The sequence below is a fragment of the Rhopilema esculentum genome, chromosome 15, assembly GCF_057945365.1.
Source record: "Rhopilema esculentum isolate cy_ngs chromosome 15, ASM5794536v1, whole genome shotgun sequence".
NCBI classification, from domain to species: domain Eukaryota; kingdom Metazoa; phylum Cnidaria; class Scyphozoa; order Rhizostomeae; family Rhizostomatidae; genus Rhopilema; species Rhopilema esculentum.
This window is the reverse complement of record NC_142829.1, coordinates 2,049,099-2,067,178: the sequence shown is the minus strand read 5'-3', so window position 1 is coordinate 2,067,178 and position 18,080 is coordinate 2,049,099. Positions and strand designations below refer to the sequence as shown.

Sequence of the window (18,080 nt, the reverse complement as noted above, 5' to 3'; positions counted from 1 at the left end):
TTCTTCTTTCACAGTTTTGAGGATATATAATTTGATTTCTAAATTTGTGCATATATAATCTGTGGATTTTGAGCAAGTTCTCTTGAAAAGTATGGAGTGACATGATCACCGTACATTGCAAATCTTACAATAGAAAACAGAAATGGAAGGATGGAAGAGGCGCAGCAAAAAGTTCAAAACTAACACAATTGCTAATATTATCAAACTTTGGGGTACTTACTTACTGACAAGAATGCTGCAATAGGAAAAAGTTGTTTGAAATTGTGTTTTTTACGAAATCGCTTTACTCATGCCATGAGGGCGTGGACGACAACTTTTAGTGCAAGTCAACAATTTTACTATATTGTTAAGAAGGTAAGGATTGGATTGTACAATGATCGATAATATTTCAGCGGACCTTCCTTTTCTTTGGAATGAAATCAGCAGATTGGTTTTCTCTGCTCTTAATATTTGATTTTGATATTTCTTTGCCACGTTTAATAGGGTCTATGATATTGCCGATCAAAGTTGATACTCTTGGCTGTGTCAGCTTGGCACTCACAGAAGGGGTGTTCCATGTCTTACCCAATGGGTGTCGTATGCTCCTCTCGAAATGAGATTGATCCTTGAACGGAAAAGGCAACGAAGATACCTGCGAAAAAAAAGGCTTTGTCAGACACAAATCAATGTAGCAAATGAAAGTTTTTGTTCTTTTTACCCCTATTTTGAAAGGAAAATGGGAAGAGTTCATTGAAGTAACATCCCAGGTGCGGGTGAAGTCGTGGAGACTTGGACTAACACACGCTAGACGGAATTCTAGAGACGTCACGGTAACTTGAAGAACAATGGCATCTTGAAGATTATGTGTGCGAAGAAAGGTATTCGTTGTGTAGCTCCGGGCAAAATGAATAGAAGTGCAAAATTAAAAAATAAACATTGAAGCCGGCAAGCAGCTTATAATGCCTGTAGCTTTTTGCAAATTTTAAATCGCATCCCCAACTCTCTTCCGCTAGACGAAACTCATATTGCGCAGACTGTCCGTTCATTTGCTTCCCATTCAGTACTCTATTAAAAAAAGAAATTGAACAAAATTTGGGAACCACCTTGGCCTTTTCTAAGAGAAATCAGCCGTGGGATCAGGCCTTTGTTCTAAACAGTGGAAAGTCACAGGGGCTTGAGGGTGGTAAAATAAGCATTGAACAATGGCTTCGTGACGTCACCAAAACAGTAGGGAAATAAACTGAGCAAGCATTTCTTTCACAAAAGAATATAATTTCTCTCGATTATTACAAAGGCAAACGTCAAAGGCATTTTTCGCCCACTTGCCCTTACGATCAAAGAAGAAGACCTCAGTCTTCAAGGTGGAGTTCTCAGAAAAGCAAAGTTTGGTTATCAATTATTTACAATGAAACTTTCTATGATTGATGTTTCCTTCCGCATTCAGTCGTCACAGGAAAAGTCCAATAGTCCATAGTCACAAGTCTTTCCTGCCCTATCCTGTTCTTTTGCTCTTGTATAGGATTACTATGCGGTTGCAAAATTTGCGAAAACTGATTCTGAATTAAAAATAGGATAAAAATAGCCTCGAATGGCATCCCAAGAACTTGGGTCTGTTTATACGAGCAAAATGCTCCAGTCTGTGAGCTGAGATCAAACTTTCCTATTCAAAGTTTCATAATTTTCATCTTGTGCTTATATGACAAACAATTTATCCCGGGCGAATGAGATCCTGCTCTCAGCTTGCCGGATCTCACCTGTTTGGATGAGATTTTCCAAAAAAACACAAACTGGCCAGAAGGTGGGATCGAATTCTTATCTATGCGCATGCGTCCACATTCCATAACAAAAAGATGACGTGTTGCGTTCAAAAGGGAAAGCTAAGGGGTGGGATAACAAATACGGCGCGAGCTGGAAGGTGAGACTGACTTTGCCTTTAGACATGCAATGATTTCACCCCATCTGCCAGCGTATAGGCTGAAAAGTGGGGGAAATTTGCTTATATAAACAGGCCTAAGTAGAACCTGATGCTCTTCGGACGCCACTCGAGGCTATTTTTGTCTGCTTATAACTTAGTTTCAGTTTGTCTGCTCACACTAGTGAGGGTACTTTATCGCAAAACAACACTATTTCACAGCATAGGAAACTGGTGTCATCGACAAGTAGAGGCATATGAGTAGTTGCCCTCATATTTTTGTCTGCACGCTCTGTCCAGCGGCGTCACTATGATCGATTTCTAAAAATTTTGAGCAGGGATGGTGAAGCGGACCATTTTCAAACAATGCTTACCATAAGCAAGCGTTTTGATACTTCGAAATAATTCTTTTACCCCCTCGATGTTTGAATCATTGCAAGTTAATTTTATATTTCAAAGACTCTTCCCATGAGCACTGGGAAACCGGTCAGTCAAACGCAGCCTTGTTTCGAACGCAGCCTTGTTTCAACCTTCTGTGTCAAAAGATCGTAGCTGCGGAGGCGGGCAGAAGAGGTGGACTGAGAAGACAGAAAGTGAAGAAGGATAAAGTAAATTATTATATAATACTAGCGAGTTTTGATTGGCTAATGAAACTCTAGTGAAACTCTAGTGAAACTCTAGTGAAACTCTAGTGAAACTCTAGTGAAACTCTAGTGAAACTCTAGTGAAACTCTAGTGCGACACAGTCAAGAGCTGTAAACGGCCCTACCTGATTTGCTACAAATCTTTTATTCTTGTCTTCATTCAAAATGACATGCTTCAATTCCTTGTCTCTTGCGGGTGGTTGTTTTTTCCCCTTCTTTACAAACGCTTTCCTTTTCCGACGCAGTATTTTCTCGTTGTCCATAGCTGCTCCTCCCCAGGCACCCCATCCAGGCAGCGTTAAATCAACATCTTTCGGAGTTCGCTTTTCTTCTTCTTTTTTCTTTTCATTTTCAAATTCTTCCATTACAGCATCGCTAGCAAATGCTTCGCGCACCTTGGCTCTTTGCTCTGCCGATTTTGCAAAATCAAGATCTGAATTGTCAGTTATAAACACATTCACGTCGAGAGCCTTGGCTTCAACAGCCAGAAAGCTATCTCGACCAGTGGTCAAACTTGAACTTGTATGACCGTGCTTTCCCTTTCTCTGATTGGTTGAATCAAAGGACATTTCAAACTTGCCATTGGTTGTTTTTCCTACAACATGACCACGCCCGTCATTTTCAGCCTCATCGCTCCCTGAATCACTACTATCATCTAATTCATCGCGCTCTGCCAACTTTCCGCCTCTTTTCTTTTTGACTCCATTTTCTGAATCTTCAAAAGAAATTTTAATCATTTCTCAAAAACGACGCAGAGTCTCAGAAGTTTAATGAATATAAATTGTCAAAATATACTTGGCAAAACAAGCGGAAAATTTTGCCCTAGTCAGTGAATCTCCATAATTTTGAATCGTCTTTGGTGAAACAGTAGCTTCGATGAATTTCATAGAAAAAAAATAAAATGTGTGGCCAGGGTAGGATATACGATTTCTAAAGCCTAAATCCAGACCGATTCACATTTTGCCAAACACAATGATGCGGTCAAGTTTACTAATTCACTGATTTAGCGTGGTCCTTAAAGGCTCTTGTGCAACCGGCATCGGCAGCTGTCTTGAGAAATTGAATGTTTTGCATTTTGTCGCAAAGCATGTCGGTTGCGCAAGAGCCTTTAAACGGTGAGCTTCAAAACTATAAATAGAGAATTACGTAAGCCATGAGACAAAACAAAGTGTGACGTCATAAAATACATGTGTTTAAAATTTACTAACTACAAGCACATTTTTTGAAAAAAACATCATAAAGTACCTCTAGCTGTGCAAAATCAATTCAGTGAAATATGACCAATAAAAGAATACAAGTTTGCTAACGGATTGCAGCTATTCTGGCTTGGTTCATAAAGTTATGAACCAAGACCAGATTACAGCGATTTGGTGGAAAGAAATCTATGCCCATGTGGACATAACCAACTTTTGACAAATTGAAATGATTTTGCACATAAAGAGGTACTTCATAATACTCTTTCAGGTTAAAGGAGAACTGACACGCAAAAATAACTTTGGCTTATTCGATGCAAAATTTGTCGCTGATTTCAAATCTGGAAAAAGTTTTCTTCTTAGATTCGCCATTTTTCTGATATTTGCACTTTTATCCGTCAAATACGTCACAGCCAGGACTCGGGAATTTCCCGAAGCGGAAACAAGATTATCGCCAGGAGTTGTTAAAATTCTCGGTTGACGTCACAAGTGACATGTTAACAATGCCGTTGTAAAGGCTTTCACCGCAACGGTGAAAATACAAGTGAAGTTTCGTGTTTTATTGAAAATAGTCCGCGGTGAAAAGACAAAAAATTGTCAGGCATTTCATTTATAAGTATATAGAAGCTAGAAAATCCTAGCTACATGTCTGCTAAGACGCTTATATCCACATAAAATTTATTTTCATGCCATGATATCTTCGAACCAGCATGCTTTGAAACATTGAAAGAACCTCTAAGCTTGTGAAAAAAGGAGTCGACTTTGTTTGAAAACTGATACCGTTTCTTCAAAGTTTTTATTTTTACAATTACAAAAAAATCGCAACATGGGGGGTGGGGGGTTGAAGCAGTAGTCAAAAGACAAACGAAATCTAGTGGAGACAGCGGTAAAAGCGATCCTGCAACCTGCTTTGGGTGCAGAAATATGAATTCAAAACCTTGGTTGATGGGAGCTGCGAGTGTGACTAAATAATAATTTAACTGAACTTGATTATTGTATTTTAACAGAGGTTGAGATACTAGGGAATAACCTAGTCTTGCAAAAAGCCCATCCCCCACCCAAGTCAAAATTGCTTGCAAAAGAATATAATGCGCCAGTTGATATTCCTATGACAGCTAAACAGCATTTTCTTCGACTAAGAAATCAAGTTTTTGACTAAGAGCTAAGAGCCTATTTCGTAAATCCAGATCTTTCGACTGCCAGGCAACTTATCAGTTCCCGAAACCCTTCACGCCGGGTGAAAATGGCATAAAATCCGCACAAGTCGACTTTTAACCCGCCTTTACTATTCAATATCACTATACAGTTAACGCGTTTAAAACATTGAAAAACAATCATAGAATGTTACATTAACAATTAATAACTTGCAGTTCCGTTTAGGGCATCATGGGCATTTTAGCCAATTTAGGCCATACAGACAAAGCAGTCTGGCCAAAGACGCCTCAATCTGAAATAAAATTCTAGTTTTACGATACCTGATCTCATTTAGATTGTAGCAATAGCAATAATTTTAATAGAAATTCCATATCAGTTTGTACTTCCAGTCTGTTCTTTGTTTACAATATCGTCACTGTTGAGCCATGGGACGACTGTCTGCCCAAGCGGCAGCGCTGGTTGGTAGCAAAAACTCAGACGGCTGAAACTCTCCATTTGTTTCGAAATCAGTGTAATAAAACTCCGATTCAGAGTCCCAAACTATTGAAAAAGTCAATTATGTGTCAAAAATGCAAAATTAGCTCCTTTCACATGCACAAAATAAACATTTGTCCGCAGCATTTTGTTAAAGGTTTCTATAGAGAAACACAATACGTGCTGAGAACATGTCACTTGTGACGTCAAAGATGATCGTCCACTCGTGACGATTTTCGCCTCGAGTCTCAAGTTGTCGGAACAATTGTCGTTTCTCAACTTAAAACGCCTGTATTTCAAAAACGGTAACTGTGATTTAAAAATTTTTTTCGATCCTGGAATTTGCTTGTCACAAACTACCGTTTTAGCCAAACTTATTTTTGCGTGTCAGTTCTCCTTTAAATGGTCAAAACTGGAAAATTCCAAAAAATTTCATGATGTCATCCCTTTGGAACTCTGTTGGCTGGGATATACCCCTATCTCTATGGATTTACCCGAATGCGTTTGTGCTCTTTTCCAATGAAGTCCATATAATTCGACCCAACAAAGTCTTTGCAATGTGTTCACAATGCAAAGAAACATGGCCTTTATTATTCCACTTTTGAAAAGCGCAGTTCATTTCTGCAGAGTTATTTGAGACGCTGACGCGCATTAAAGTAATCTGCATCGAAAAGGGGAATCTCCTCAGATGCCATTCACCAGATAAATGTCATAAACAGTCTTTTCACAATTTACCGATTTTAATCCTTATGACAATTAGACAATTATTGCATTCTGTATCATCATCATTTTGTTTTCTATGCTTAGAATGTTAAGTGAAAGGATCAGTCGGTAAACCCCCTCTGAATAGAGGGATTGACGAAACTTTCAACAGGAGAAACCAATGTAAATCTATACATACGTTGTCGAGAGCCCCCATTTCGTTAGCTACCGACAGAAATAAGCAAAAAATTGACACTTGCCCGACTGCAGCGAGGTTTCCCCAGCTTTGTCCCATTCATCGTCCGATTTAGTTCTGACTTCTTTTTCGTCCTCTGAAGAACTTTCATCTGAAGATTCTTCAACTAATTTCTGCTTTTCTGCCACAACGTATTTACCTGATTGTAAAGAACAGAGATCGTTTCTTTCCAATAAGACAGTACCCCGTACCATATTGTAACAAACAACACAAGTAACTTACTTGGTGATGCAGTGGCAAATTTTGAAGGCGGGAATAATGATGATAGTGAAAAAACAGAGCGAAATTGGACAATCATAGTCGCAAATTTGAGAATTGAAAAGATATTGCAAAACTAGATATCTTTATCCATGGTTTTTTGGGAAGTTTTTTTTCAAACCTTAACAATCCTGATTTACTTCACGCTCAACCATTCTACCACTTATTTGAGTCTTGGTCTTCGGGAGGGACGCCCACTCTCACTTCGCTGCCACACTGCTTTTAGAGAGAATGCCAAAGAGTGGTACTGTCAGCCGTCAACAGGAATATTGCTGTGGTCCAGGGCGGAGATAGCTGGGAAGAGGAGGCTTAGAAGCTTCAACCTCCTCTACCCACAAATTCTAAGAAATTTTTAATGGCAAAAATCAAAGCTCCCCCTCCCCGCATTTTGAAAACTATCTCAGCCCTTGGCTGTGTTCCAACTACTTTTGGTAAGGATTGCAGTGTCTAACAATCCTTTGGGCAATCCTGGAGGCAATGAAAAAATTGTACAAAATTATTGGATACCAACCTTCTGATTCCTGACCAAGCAACCATGGGTTTTTGTCGTCCTCTGACATCTTCTTCAAAAGCGTCAGTTCTTCATTTGCATTTGGTTCGATTTCTTCATCACTTTCCAGCTCATATGTTTTCTGCTCGGTCAACTGCCTGCTAACTTGAAGTTGATCGTGCAGTAACTGTTTCTCCTACAATAAAAAGATAGGAGGTTATTCTATTTGTTTAAAATGTTGGATGAATGATCTAAAATTGACGTAGACGCTGACGTAGAAGTTTCTTACAATACTTGAGTATTAAAGGACTGTTGAATTTGCTTTGAAAATACTTTCTATACGTGCATAAATCTCACCTCAACCGACTTGTTTTTGCCTTTTATCATCAATTTTTTTGCCCATTTAGAAGTGTTTCTGTGTCGTAAATGAGCTCTTTCCTATGTGGAGATACCAAACGCATCACATTGAGAACATACATATAAAGAGTCTATGGATAATAGAACAGTGACTTCTTTTTGAAAGATGAAACAATTTGTATATAAAATGTTGCAAACTTACAAAACAATCCTGCAACGATACTGTTAATAAAAACTACCTTTTACCGGTCGGTAACAAAGTGCTTGATACCGTATAGGCGGAACTACACATGCTATTTGGTGTATAGAACAGACAGGTTCTAAGTTTCTACTCCATGTTTCACACTTATTGGATCATCAGGAAACGTGATCATCAGTAGTTCATTTGAGCTTCATAAACAAAATGTATATCAAGTAAAATATTTGATAATTTGTTTAGGCTCTGCCTTGCAAACTGCCAGTAACCTAGTTGCAAACCCCAAATCCCCATGTGGGTAACAACAGCAGAGAACTCATCTCACTTTCACACAAACTGAATACAAAAATGAAGTATAAAAAGGTGTAATAACGAGGCAACATGAGTTAAGAAGAAAGAAAGAAAGAAAGAAAGAAAGAAAGAAAGAAAGAAAGAAAGAAAGAAAGAAAGAAAGAAAGAAAGAAAGAAAGAAAGAAAGAAAGAAAGAAAGAAAGAAAGAAAGAAAGAAAGAAAGAAAGAAAGAAAGAAAGAAAGAAAGAAAGAAAGAAGAAGCACCAACCAAAACCCGATTCCTCTCTATTTCTTCAGATATTTCTTCATCTCCTTCTTCTGTAACTTCTTTCAGCTCCTTTTCCTTCTTCTTTTGTTCAGATTTTCGTTGAATCTTCCGGAATCTTAAAAATTAATTATAACGCTTTTCCTTAACTGCGTCCTGTTGACATAACGCTTCTACTGTTGATAAAAAAGCAACATACCAGTGTATTCCAAATTTGACTCCATTTTCAATGCATTACATGGGCTCTTTTTGTCTAATGTCTCAACAACTTTCACTTATTGACTGAGAAGAAAATGGGGTTCTGGGGTACTTTACCTGAAAATGTGGACAACCCTTGTCCATTAAAAATAGCTCCTACGTTTTCACGATAAACCTGTCTTGGCACATTTGTAAACCTTTGTTGAAACTTAAACACCAATCTGTCTACATTGGTCTCTAGCAAAAGAACTTGAAACCGACGATTTTTCAAGGAAAGCAAAGAAGTTTCTGAAGCAAATTCAATGAGGAAGTCATCTCGTTGAGTCGTTGCGATGACCACTGTCAGAGGTGCAATGCTAGGTGCAATGCTAGGGGCAATGCTAGGTGCAATGCTAGGTGCAATGCTAGGTGCAATGCTAGGTGCAATGCTAGGTGCAATGCTAGGTGCAATGCTAGGTGCAATGCTAGGTGCAATGTTAGGTGCAATGCTAGGTGCTCTACGGGGGAGCTGAGCCATCTTTTCATTCGTAAAAATGACCAGTACTTCGCACTACCTCCTCAAAGTCAAGAACATACGGTGACGCATAACTCGCAAGCACTAATATCAAACTGATTTCCACACAAAAACTGGTTGCGTAAATTCAAAAATGAATCACATTGAAACCAACTGATTCACAAGGACTCACAAACATGCAAGCGAGTTGCGCAAGATTAAAACTGATTCACTAAATTTAACTAAACGTACAAAATGAAACTGGTCTCAAGGAGCAGGAATACTTGCACAAGAATAGAGCGACACTTACGAACCAGTTTTGTTCTAATAACCAGTTTTGTTCTCTAACGTGAATCAGTTTAATATTACTGCGTGGTGGTTAAGGACTATCGTCAGGACAAGAGTTCACATACATACATATATTTTTCTAATAAAAAAGACGCTATAAAATGAATTAGCCAGTGTAAAAGCTTGAATATATTCCCTGCATTTCATTATGTTGCGATGGGGTCAGTAGGATTGTGTTTATTTTACAGCTTAATCAGCACTTAAGAAGAAATTTTGAAGTTTTTTCAAATATGCCTTTACCGTAATGCCTCGAACAAGCACCCCCTTCCCAAATAAGAGCCCCCCTCGAATAAGCGCCCATCCTAAAGGTGAAGTTATTGAATAAGCGCCCCCCTCGAATAAGCGCCTAACCCTCGAATAAGCGCCAATCCTTCAACCTTCAGAAACGGGCGCTTATTCGAATTTTCAACGAAAACATAATTGGAAAGCAATTCAACAAGAAAGATTAATGAACAACATAATTTGCACTCAAATCTACTTTTTAAATAACCCCCCCCCCCTCTCGATTAAGCGCCTCCTTCGAAAAAGCACCCCCCCCGGAGCCTCAAAAATTAAATAAGCGCCCGGGCGCTTATTCGAGGCATTACGGTGATAATAAAAAGATTAAAAAGAAACTAACTTTTTACTCTTGATTTTCTTTAGTCTTTTGCATTTCGCTTCATAATAAGACTGTAAAACTCTAAGTTTCTGGAGTTCCTTTCTTCGTGCTTTGGCCTTGAAAAGAGAAAAACGGAGGAATATGTATTTTTCTAAGATAGAGAACATGGCAATGCAGTCGTTTCTACACTTTTTATATTATCTACGTATAGGATATAACTATAAAAAAGGTTGACCTAGTTTACCATGCTACTTTTCTGTGTATAAAATGGAATCAATACACAATTGTACAGAATATAAACATACAGCTTACAAACCTCTTCTAAGTCCACTGCCTGTAGAGCCTTTTCTTCACTTTCTGTCAAATGTTTATTTTTTCTCTCAAGAACACCAGAACTACCTTTTAAAACAGCTGCAATCTCCTTTTCTAGAGAGCTTCTTGGCTGCAAAAAGAGAAACATGCTACACAGCTTCATTGTTTTGCTACATGGAAAGAAAGCTTGAAAAGGTATTTACATTCATCTAGACTGTTACTTTGGAGCCAGAAATTTTAACAGAAATTATATGCAGTGTACAAAATATTTCATAGACTCTGAACCTTTCCCTCCTGATTCTTTTTCAATCCCCCCTGACCTCTTCTATTTTTTCCTGGTTCCTCATGTGACCCCCTTCTTTTTCTTTTCCCTATCCTTCTCACCTTCCCTTCCAGAGGTTCAGTCAAATGAAACCAAGATACATACCTTGAAATTGACAGCCACTGATTTTGTAGTAGCCTCTGGAAGTTTGTAAGCATTCAAGGGAAAACTAAGATTATCTGCCTAAAAAAAGAAAACTAAAATTTTAGATTAGTGCTGCTTAGCTAAATATATTTTGGGGAAAAACAAGGAGGCAGCAAAACTTAATTTAAAATAAACACAATCGAACATAGCAACCAATTCAATTTCACAATAAAATGCAAAGTTCTATACATATATTATACATACACAGGTATACTTCAAATAAATTTCGAATTCTTAAATCAATAAAAATAAACATGCAAAAAGGTTCAATACAACTTCTCTATTTAATTTTTTCTGTCTACTTTCTGGTTTTCTGCACCTTTTCCCCCCTTTGTCTGACTAGACATATCTATTTACTTTTAAAATTTTTAAAGCTTTCAAAAGAAAATTTACCTGTCGATTTTTCAACACTGTAGGCTCCCATTTACCGATCTCCTGTTTATTACCTGCGTATGCTATAGTTCTTTGAATCTGAAAAGAAAATTGCAAAATTACACAAAAACTGGGATCAAGCATAAACCTTGAAAATACTGCATTTCATTTGAGATCTTTTATGAGAAAACCTGTACTGATGTGCCATTGCCTTATTTGCATTCTGATAGCTTCAGAGAAGAGTCACATTCAACCAGTTTTGAGGTTCATGGAATAAGAGTGAGCAAATTCTATTTAGTAGAAAATAAGGAAAATCCCAACATGCCAAGAACAAATATAACAACAAACACTGTAAAATAAAGGTGGTTTATATTTTGCCCCTGCATATAGGACTTCATACAAGCAAAGTTCATCACTTTTCTTCTGATGTAGCCTTGTTATGATGAAGCTTTCCTCTGATGAAGCCATGTATACAGGGTTGAAATATTAGCCACCTTAAATTTGCATGTATTTGTTGTTGTTTGTTCTCCCTGAGTTGCGGTGCTCCTTATTGTCCTCTATTATTTATATTGACTTTTCACCAAAAAAAAGTATTGACAATTCCATTGGAGCCCATCAAGCAGCTTGCTATCACGTCCTTTCATTCAATTAAATATAAATTACTTATGTTATTGAAAAGTCAAAAAGTGCTATTTTAGTGATTTGCAGCTTTGAAGTAGTCATGCTGTTTTAAATTATTAAAAAATAGGGAATTAGAGATAAATTAGGGAACAATAAGCAAGAATGGTGGTTGTCATGCTAGAAGATAGATAAAAAATGTATTTATTAAATACTAAACAATAGTTAGGGGCAATCAGTATTCATAAAGCAAAATACCTATACTGGCCATTACATTGAAATAAAACCTTTGGACAAATAACAATTACTCTTAGTACATAAGTTTGTAAAATATAACATTTTTTGTAATTTCAGAGAAAAACGTTGTGTAAAACAAATAGACATTTTTTATACCTTTTCTTTCTCTGGCTTTGATAATGGTGCATCAAGTACAGACTGTGACTTTTCTAACTTTGCCTATGAACGGAAACAATAATTGTTAAAAAAATAGGAGCCAAATGGCAGCATGTCAGGAATACCAAATTAAAGTAGTAAATCTCCTCAGTTTATGCAAAGATGGGGGCAAAAGAGATGCTTTTAGCATCCAAAGAGTCTCTAATCTATATTGATATGGTATGAAAGTTTATAAACAGAGCATAATTACATTATAAGTGTGCAGACACCAGGGAGCACTGAGAAAAAAGGGTGGTCTAGGAAAGTGGAAGGGGGGTGAAACCAAACAAAAAGAGGCTTGACTGGTGATTTATTAGTTACTTTTTTTCATTTGCATCTTTTGCAAACGCCCTTTTTCAAGGAGATTTTTTGCCATTAGGGGTGGTGTCTGCCCCCTCTTGCCTCCCCCTTGCTACGCCTCTGAGTTAAAACTCTTTTTATCGAACCATGGTGAAAATGAAATTGGTTCAAGAACCTACAATGATGATGATGATGATGATGCCTACGATAAATATAATTATGAAGATGATGTGAACCAGGAAAATGACAAAATTAGATAAAAAGGATACATTAATTTGATTCTTGACCACATGTTATACTTTTTCTATGCAATTTTCAAAAATCTTAAATGTAAAAACAATCGTTGTTAAAAAATTTTGTCTCATTTTGAAGAATTATGTCAAAGTATTTGCCCAAAATTTTGTGACGATGAAATTTTTTGTAGTTAATTTACTCAAACTGAAAAAATATCAATAACTAAATATGTTATTACTCATAAATAAAAGCAATTCAAAAAACCTAACGACTTTCTGAATATTTATAACAAGAAAAACTTTCTTATTCCCCCAAACTTAATTAAAAATTGTATCTAATCATCTATCTCCCAAATATGAAAATGCTTAAAGTAAACTCACAATTTTTGTCTTGAATGATCCTAACTTTGTAGTCTTTGGTACTGAGTCCAAAAGGTCATTCAATTCAACCTTGTTATTTCCATCTGAAAGATAAGAAGTAAGCATGCAAGAATCAAGAATCAAATGAATACGCCTGGAATCAAACTCTCAGGTTCATCCCATGTTTAAGTGATTTTGACATTATAAATATTAAGATTCAATTAGCTTCATCATACTAAATGCATCATAAATGATAAAGATACAAAACGGATAAATATCAAGGATTTTATTCTGTTTGCATGGCCAAAACAAAAACTTAGTAATACTTTGTTACCATAAATTCTTTGAGAAGCGGTTTATAAAGAAGTTACTTATACCTTTTTGTGACCAAAGATGCTCATCAACAACAGGTGCAGGCTCAGATCTCAATGCCTCTCTGAAAAAAGTAGATAATGGATGCAAAATGATATAAATTGTATTCTGCAAAATTTATCAACCAAATAAACTTTTGTACTGCAAAATTTGAAGATGACACAAGCAGAAACATAGCATACTAGCAAAAATTCATTTCAAATATTAAGATAATAAAAAAGTTGATCATAGTTTGTCTAAGGCACCATTTTCTTCTACTTGAAGATGAAAACACCTCAGGTGGGTTTTGAAAATGATTTGTTTGTTTTTAATAGTCTAAATGATTTAATTTCATTGTTGCTAAGAGCAACAAGATCAACATTCTTGAAAGAATAAAAAGCAGAAATTATAAACACAGTTGCGTAGGTTTTATTCACCAATGGAGTCAAACTCTATATATATCAAATTTTGATAAAGGAAGCAGATTTAATGGATAACTTTCAAAACCTGTCTAATGTTAGTCAATATTTCTGGCAGCTTAGAGCAAATTTTACATTTACAGTCTGTGTCATTTATTAACTCTCTGTGAAAAAATTTAGAACCAGAAAATGATGTGCCAGAAAAATTTAGAACCAGAAAAATTTACTTTCTATTTGGAACTCCAGTAATTGTTGAAATGTCATGTAGAAGGCGCTTGTGACTCTTGGAAGTTTGATCTTCATCCCCATCATTGTCTGACTATAAGTGGCAAAAAAGTTTAAAGTTGAGCAGCAAAGAGTATGTAACATTATAGATGTATATAAATGAAACATCTAGGTCCTGAGGCATAAATAGCTAATACAGTCTTTGTAATATGAAAATAGGCCACGTGCGGCATTTCGCACGCCTTGGTTACTCTGCGCGTGCGATGGCGTGCGATGCGAACCGCTTTTTATCGGTTGTTTCTCATTCCTGTTGTCAAGAACTGGGTGCTGCTTTTAAGGAGACCTTTTGTGTTATAAACTGAACGGAAACCAAGGTAATTGACGGAGAAACTGTTCTTGTACTTTTTAAATATGTTAAATTTAATTAGTCACTTAAAGAAATCTGGATTGAAAAAAAATTCTATTACCCGAAGACTCTACTCAAATTCTATTACCCGTGAATATCTTAGCGGATATTCATAAAAAATATCATACCGTTAGATCGGTATTCCTTTGGAATTGAGCTAACAATCGAATGAGAAGGTAGAAAAAGAACAAACGTCGAAATGAACACACTTTTTTTGGGCACAAAGACAAGTTTAAAATTATTTGAAAATAAGTACAGTCACCATCACTTTTCTTCATCAGAGCTTTCTTCAGCTTCCTCCTCTTTATCTAGCTTTGGTTTCTTCGATAAACTGTTGTAATTATCCAGCTTTCGCTTTCTGCTTTTCGAAAGATAGATCTCCGTTGCCTTTTTCAAAATATTCTCCCTTTCTTCGTCAGTCCATATAATGTCATTGACTGCGATGCGAAGTCTCATCTCCATAACCCTGTGTGACATTATCTGACAATAATAGGCTGAGAATACTAAATGCTCTCTCTACCAATGAATTGGAGCCAGATATTGCAACCATTATATTTGCCAGAATGCACAGGTTGGGGTACTCGTCTGCCCTGTAAGAAAGCGTATTTTTCCACAGCTTTCTTGCTTCAATCCCACAAGCATTATATTGTACGTATTTTTTGAATGACTTCCATTCCTTGAGAGCTTTCGAAACGTTAAACTTCGTCTCGCTGAGGAGGGAGGGGGGGGGGTTGAAAATAGCTGCAAAAGCAGTGATCTCTGGGACCCCGAAATCCTTATTGTCGTTCCATTGCTTTCGATCAAACAACTTCATCGTACTAAACACGCCATCAGCATCATCGAAGTAGCATCATCCTTTTCCGACTTGAAACCGAAAATTTCGTTCTTTCCTCAACCAATGAATGTTGCCAGCTCCACTTTCTTTCTTTTCGCCATGATTACCGAAGAACAGAATAATCAATCGAACAGTGAAAACATCTCTTGGATCGAAAATTTAAATTGCCGGGTTTTGACAGTAAGCACCAGGTATTGATTAGAGATTAATCCCCCTTGGGTCAACTGTTAAGCGATCTTGTCGTATTAACTGTTAAGCGATCTTTTTGACACTGTTGTTAGATCCCTTTTTGGAATACTTTAACAACACCTTGGACAACGACAGAACCGACTTTGGCGACTTTGAGTTGAGCAATTTAAAAAAATTTTGTTGATTGCGATGATTAGCACGCCTTGGACAATTTGCGCGTGTGTGGAGGCGTGCACGTGCGATCGCACGCCTCATATTACAAAGACTGCTAATAAAAAGAAAAATAGGCTTCAATCTGAAGCTGTAACATATAAAAAACATGCACAGGCCTACATCCCAGTCTGAAGAGCATGGCAGTTCTCGACAAAGTCTTGTGTGTACAAGCTTTGCAGCTCTTCCTCAAACTGAAGCTTTTATAACTCAGCTCCCCCTAGTTAACAAGAAAGATTATCATGTTTACATCTTGCAATTGTGATTGACATGCTCTGCACCTTTGGATGGGGCTCAGTCTCAGTTTTACATTAGGACCCCAGATGTCTCTGCTTGGCCACCGTTTTGCACACGCCACACTCTGCAGACTTAGTCTGAGACCCAGACTGGAATCCACGTAGGCTGCATCCAGGGGGGCCTGCGCAAGATTAGGACAGGAGGTGCAGTGTTGATGCCGAGGGCAAATCGTTGAAGTTTTCTATTAACATTATCAAGCATTCCTAGATGGGACGGGGGCGAGGGTGGGGTAACATAATAAAATATTAAGTTTAGAATATGCCACCCATACATGAACATAAAGAAAATTTGGACGAAATTATCAATAAATGAAAATGGTTATTAAATGGCCTTATCGCTATTCACAATAATTGGTTTTACAAAAATCATGGCTGTTATAAATGGACTGGTTATAAAATTTTGATTGCCCCCTAAATTTTATACCGATTTATCCTCCTTAGGTTCCTGGAGTACCTGGAGTATACATCTTTTGTTTATCATATATTATATTTGCCGCTCTCCCTCTTGTGGCCGACCTTGTCACAGACAAACTTTTCATTCTCTGCATTTTTGTGCTGGTGTTATCATCTTTCTAGTATTTTCTAATAGATATCAATATAACGAGAGTAGTAAAAGTGGTCAACATATTTCAGGGCACTTCTTGCCCCCTCTGCCCCTCTTTGAAGGGGGCAGCTGCCCCTCCAGCCCCCCTGTGTAGGCGCCCCTGGCTGCGTCACATACCGGTGGTGCACAGCAATCTTCAAATTTGGAACGCTGACGTACTTTGGCTTGGCGCCAGGGTTGCCAGATTGAAATCTATAAAAATCCTGCATCAAGACCTAAAAAATCCCAGAATGCAATAGATTTTCTCAAAAAATCCCGAGATTTTTTTGGTGATGTTCTGATGACATCATTTACCACAGGGACAAAATTTTGACCTCCGTGCAACGACTTTTCAACTTCTCTATCTTGTGCAACATTGTAATTGTACGGAACAAAGCATTGACAAAGGAGTTAAAAATTTTCTTGACATTTTTATTTCAGTTGCGAGACAAGAAACAAAAGGAGACCATTTTAGACGAAAAATAGCTGTCAATCCTAAGTAAACCGATGACACTGAAGATAAAAGATGTAACTGAATAAAGTTCGATCTTTTTAGGGTTTTTTAGCAGTTTCTATTCGAGAAGTCCATAATCAAGAACAAAGTCATCGTCTGCATTGACTCTATAAATTCTTTCTGCGATGAATTTCCTTTTCATAGCATGGGTGACTTTGAATTATAGCAATCTTCACCTCTCCATTGAAGACTGCTGTCCACACGGATTAATGCGTCTGTAGTGGGGCTTGCCACTAGCAAAGTGTGGATGAAATGTGCCGCTCTTATTCTGGTATCAATGTTTTGTTACTAACAAATCTATTCTGAAAAACTTTTCTAATCTATTCTCTAAAAATCCCGAGAATTTTCCCGAGATTTTTTCCCTGAAAAAAATTCCCAAGAAAAATCCCAATCCTGGGCAACCCTGCTTGGCGCACTCTTGTTGCAAAAACTGATGTAATTTGGCATAAATTTCCTCCCACTGTGCAGCCCTGTACTGTAGTAGAGCAAGAGTGCTTTTCCAGTGAACTGGAATCATTCATATTCGAAAATTGTCTTACCCTTCTGCGGCAACCATGGTGCCACCTCCGGTAGTAGGTATATCGAGACGTTTTTATGATAAAGGACACATATATATATATATATATTCAGCATATTATACTAAGAAAATAAATTCTAATTTTTCGTACACACGGTAAAAATGTATTTGTTAGACTCATTGTTCAATTGTTTAAAGTCGTCCAAGAGGCAAAGCTTATGCCTCGCATATACGACCCGGGCCCGGGGCCTTAAAAATGTCAGTGTCGCCCTGTTTGCGTAAAGTTAGCAATTGGCGGAGTGGATGGAGTGGAGTACCGGCGCTACTTGGCGCAAAATGGATTATCTATGGCATACATATGTGGCGTACCAGGTTCATACTTTCCAGTATGGTCTGAGACTAGGCTAGAGGCCCAAAAACTAGAAAAAGTAAGGTATATTTGTTGGTCTACTTACATCACTTGTAATTTGGCCTAAGTCAAGCGCTTCGTCTAATGTTTTAAAAACATCAGTTTCCAAGTTCGTGCTCATTTTTATTTACCCTTCTTCAAATTCCTTGAAAAAATTAAAATAATTGTATGAGCCACGAGAGAAAAACAAAATGGCAGATGTTTGAAAACGCGGCAGAATTAAC

At 37.4% G+C, this 18,080-nt stretch overlaps 1 protein-coding gene across 1 annotated transcript; it reads right to left on the bottom strand.

Moving 5' to 3' along the window:
• Positions 1–166: 166 nt before the first annotated feature.
• Positions 167–18,078, bottom strand: LOC135685758 (U3 small nucleolar RNA-associated protein 14 homolog A). The gene is made up of 15 exons (XM_065201820.2): positions 17,903–18,078; positions 13,900–13,991; positions 13,280–13,338; positions 12,924–13,006; positions 11,971–12,033; positions 10,981–11,058; positions 10,549–10,626; positions 10,126–10,251; positions 9,831–9,925; positions 8,176–8,290; positions 7,421–7,501; positions 7,085–7,259; positions 6,320–6,454; positions 2,661–3,250; positions 167–631 (listed from the first exon to the last, which is right to left on the bottom strand). Exons 1-15 carry the CDS (start codon positions 17,975–17,977, stop codon positions 389–391), a joined length of 2,088 nt encoding a protein of 695 aa, XP_065057892.2. The 5' UTR covers positions 17,978–18,078; the 3' UTR covers positions 167–388.
• Positions 18,079–18,080: the final 2 nt, after the last annotated feature.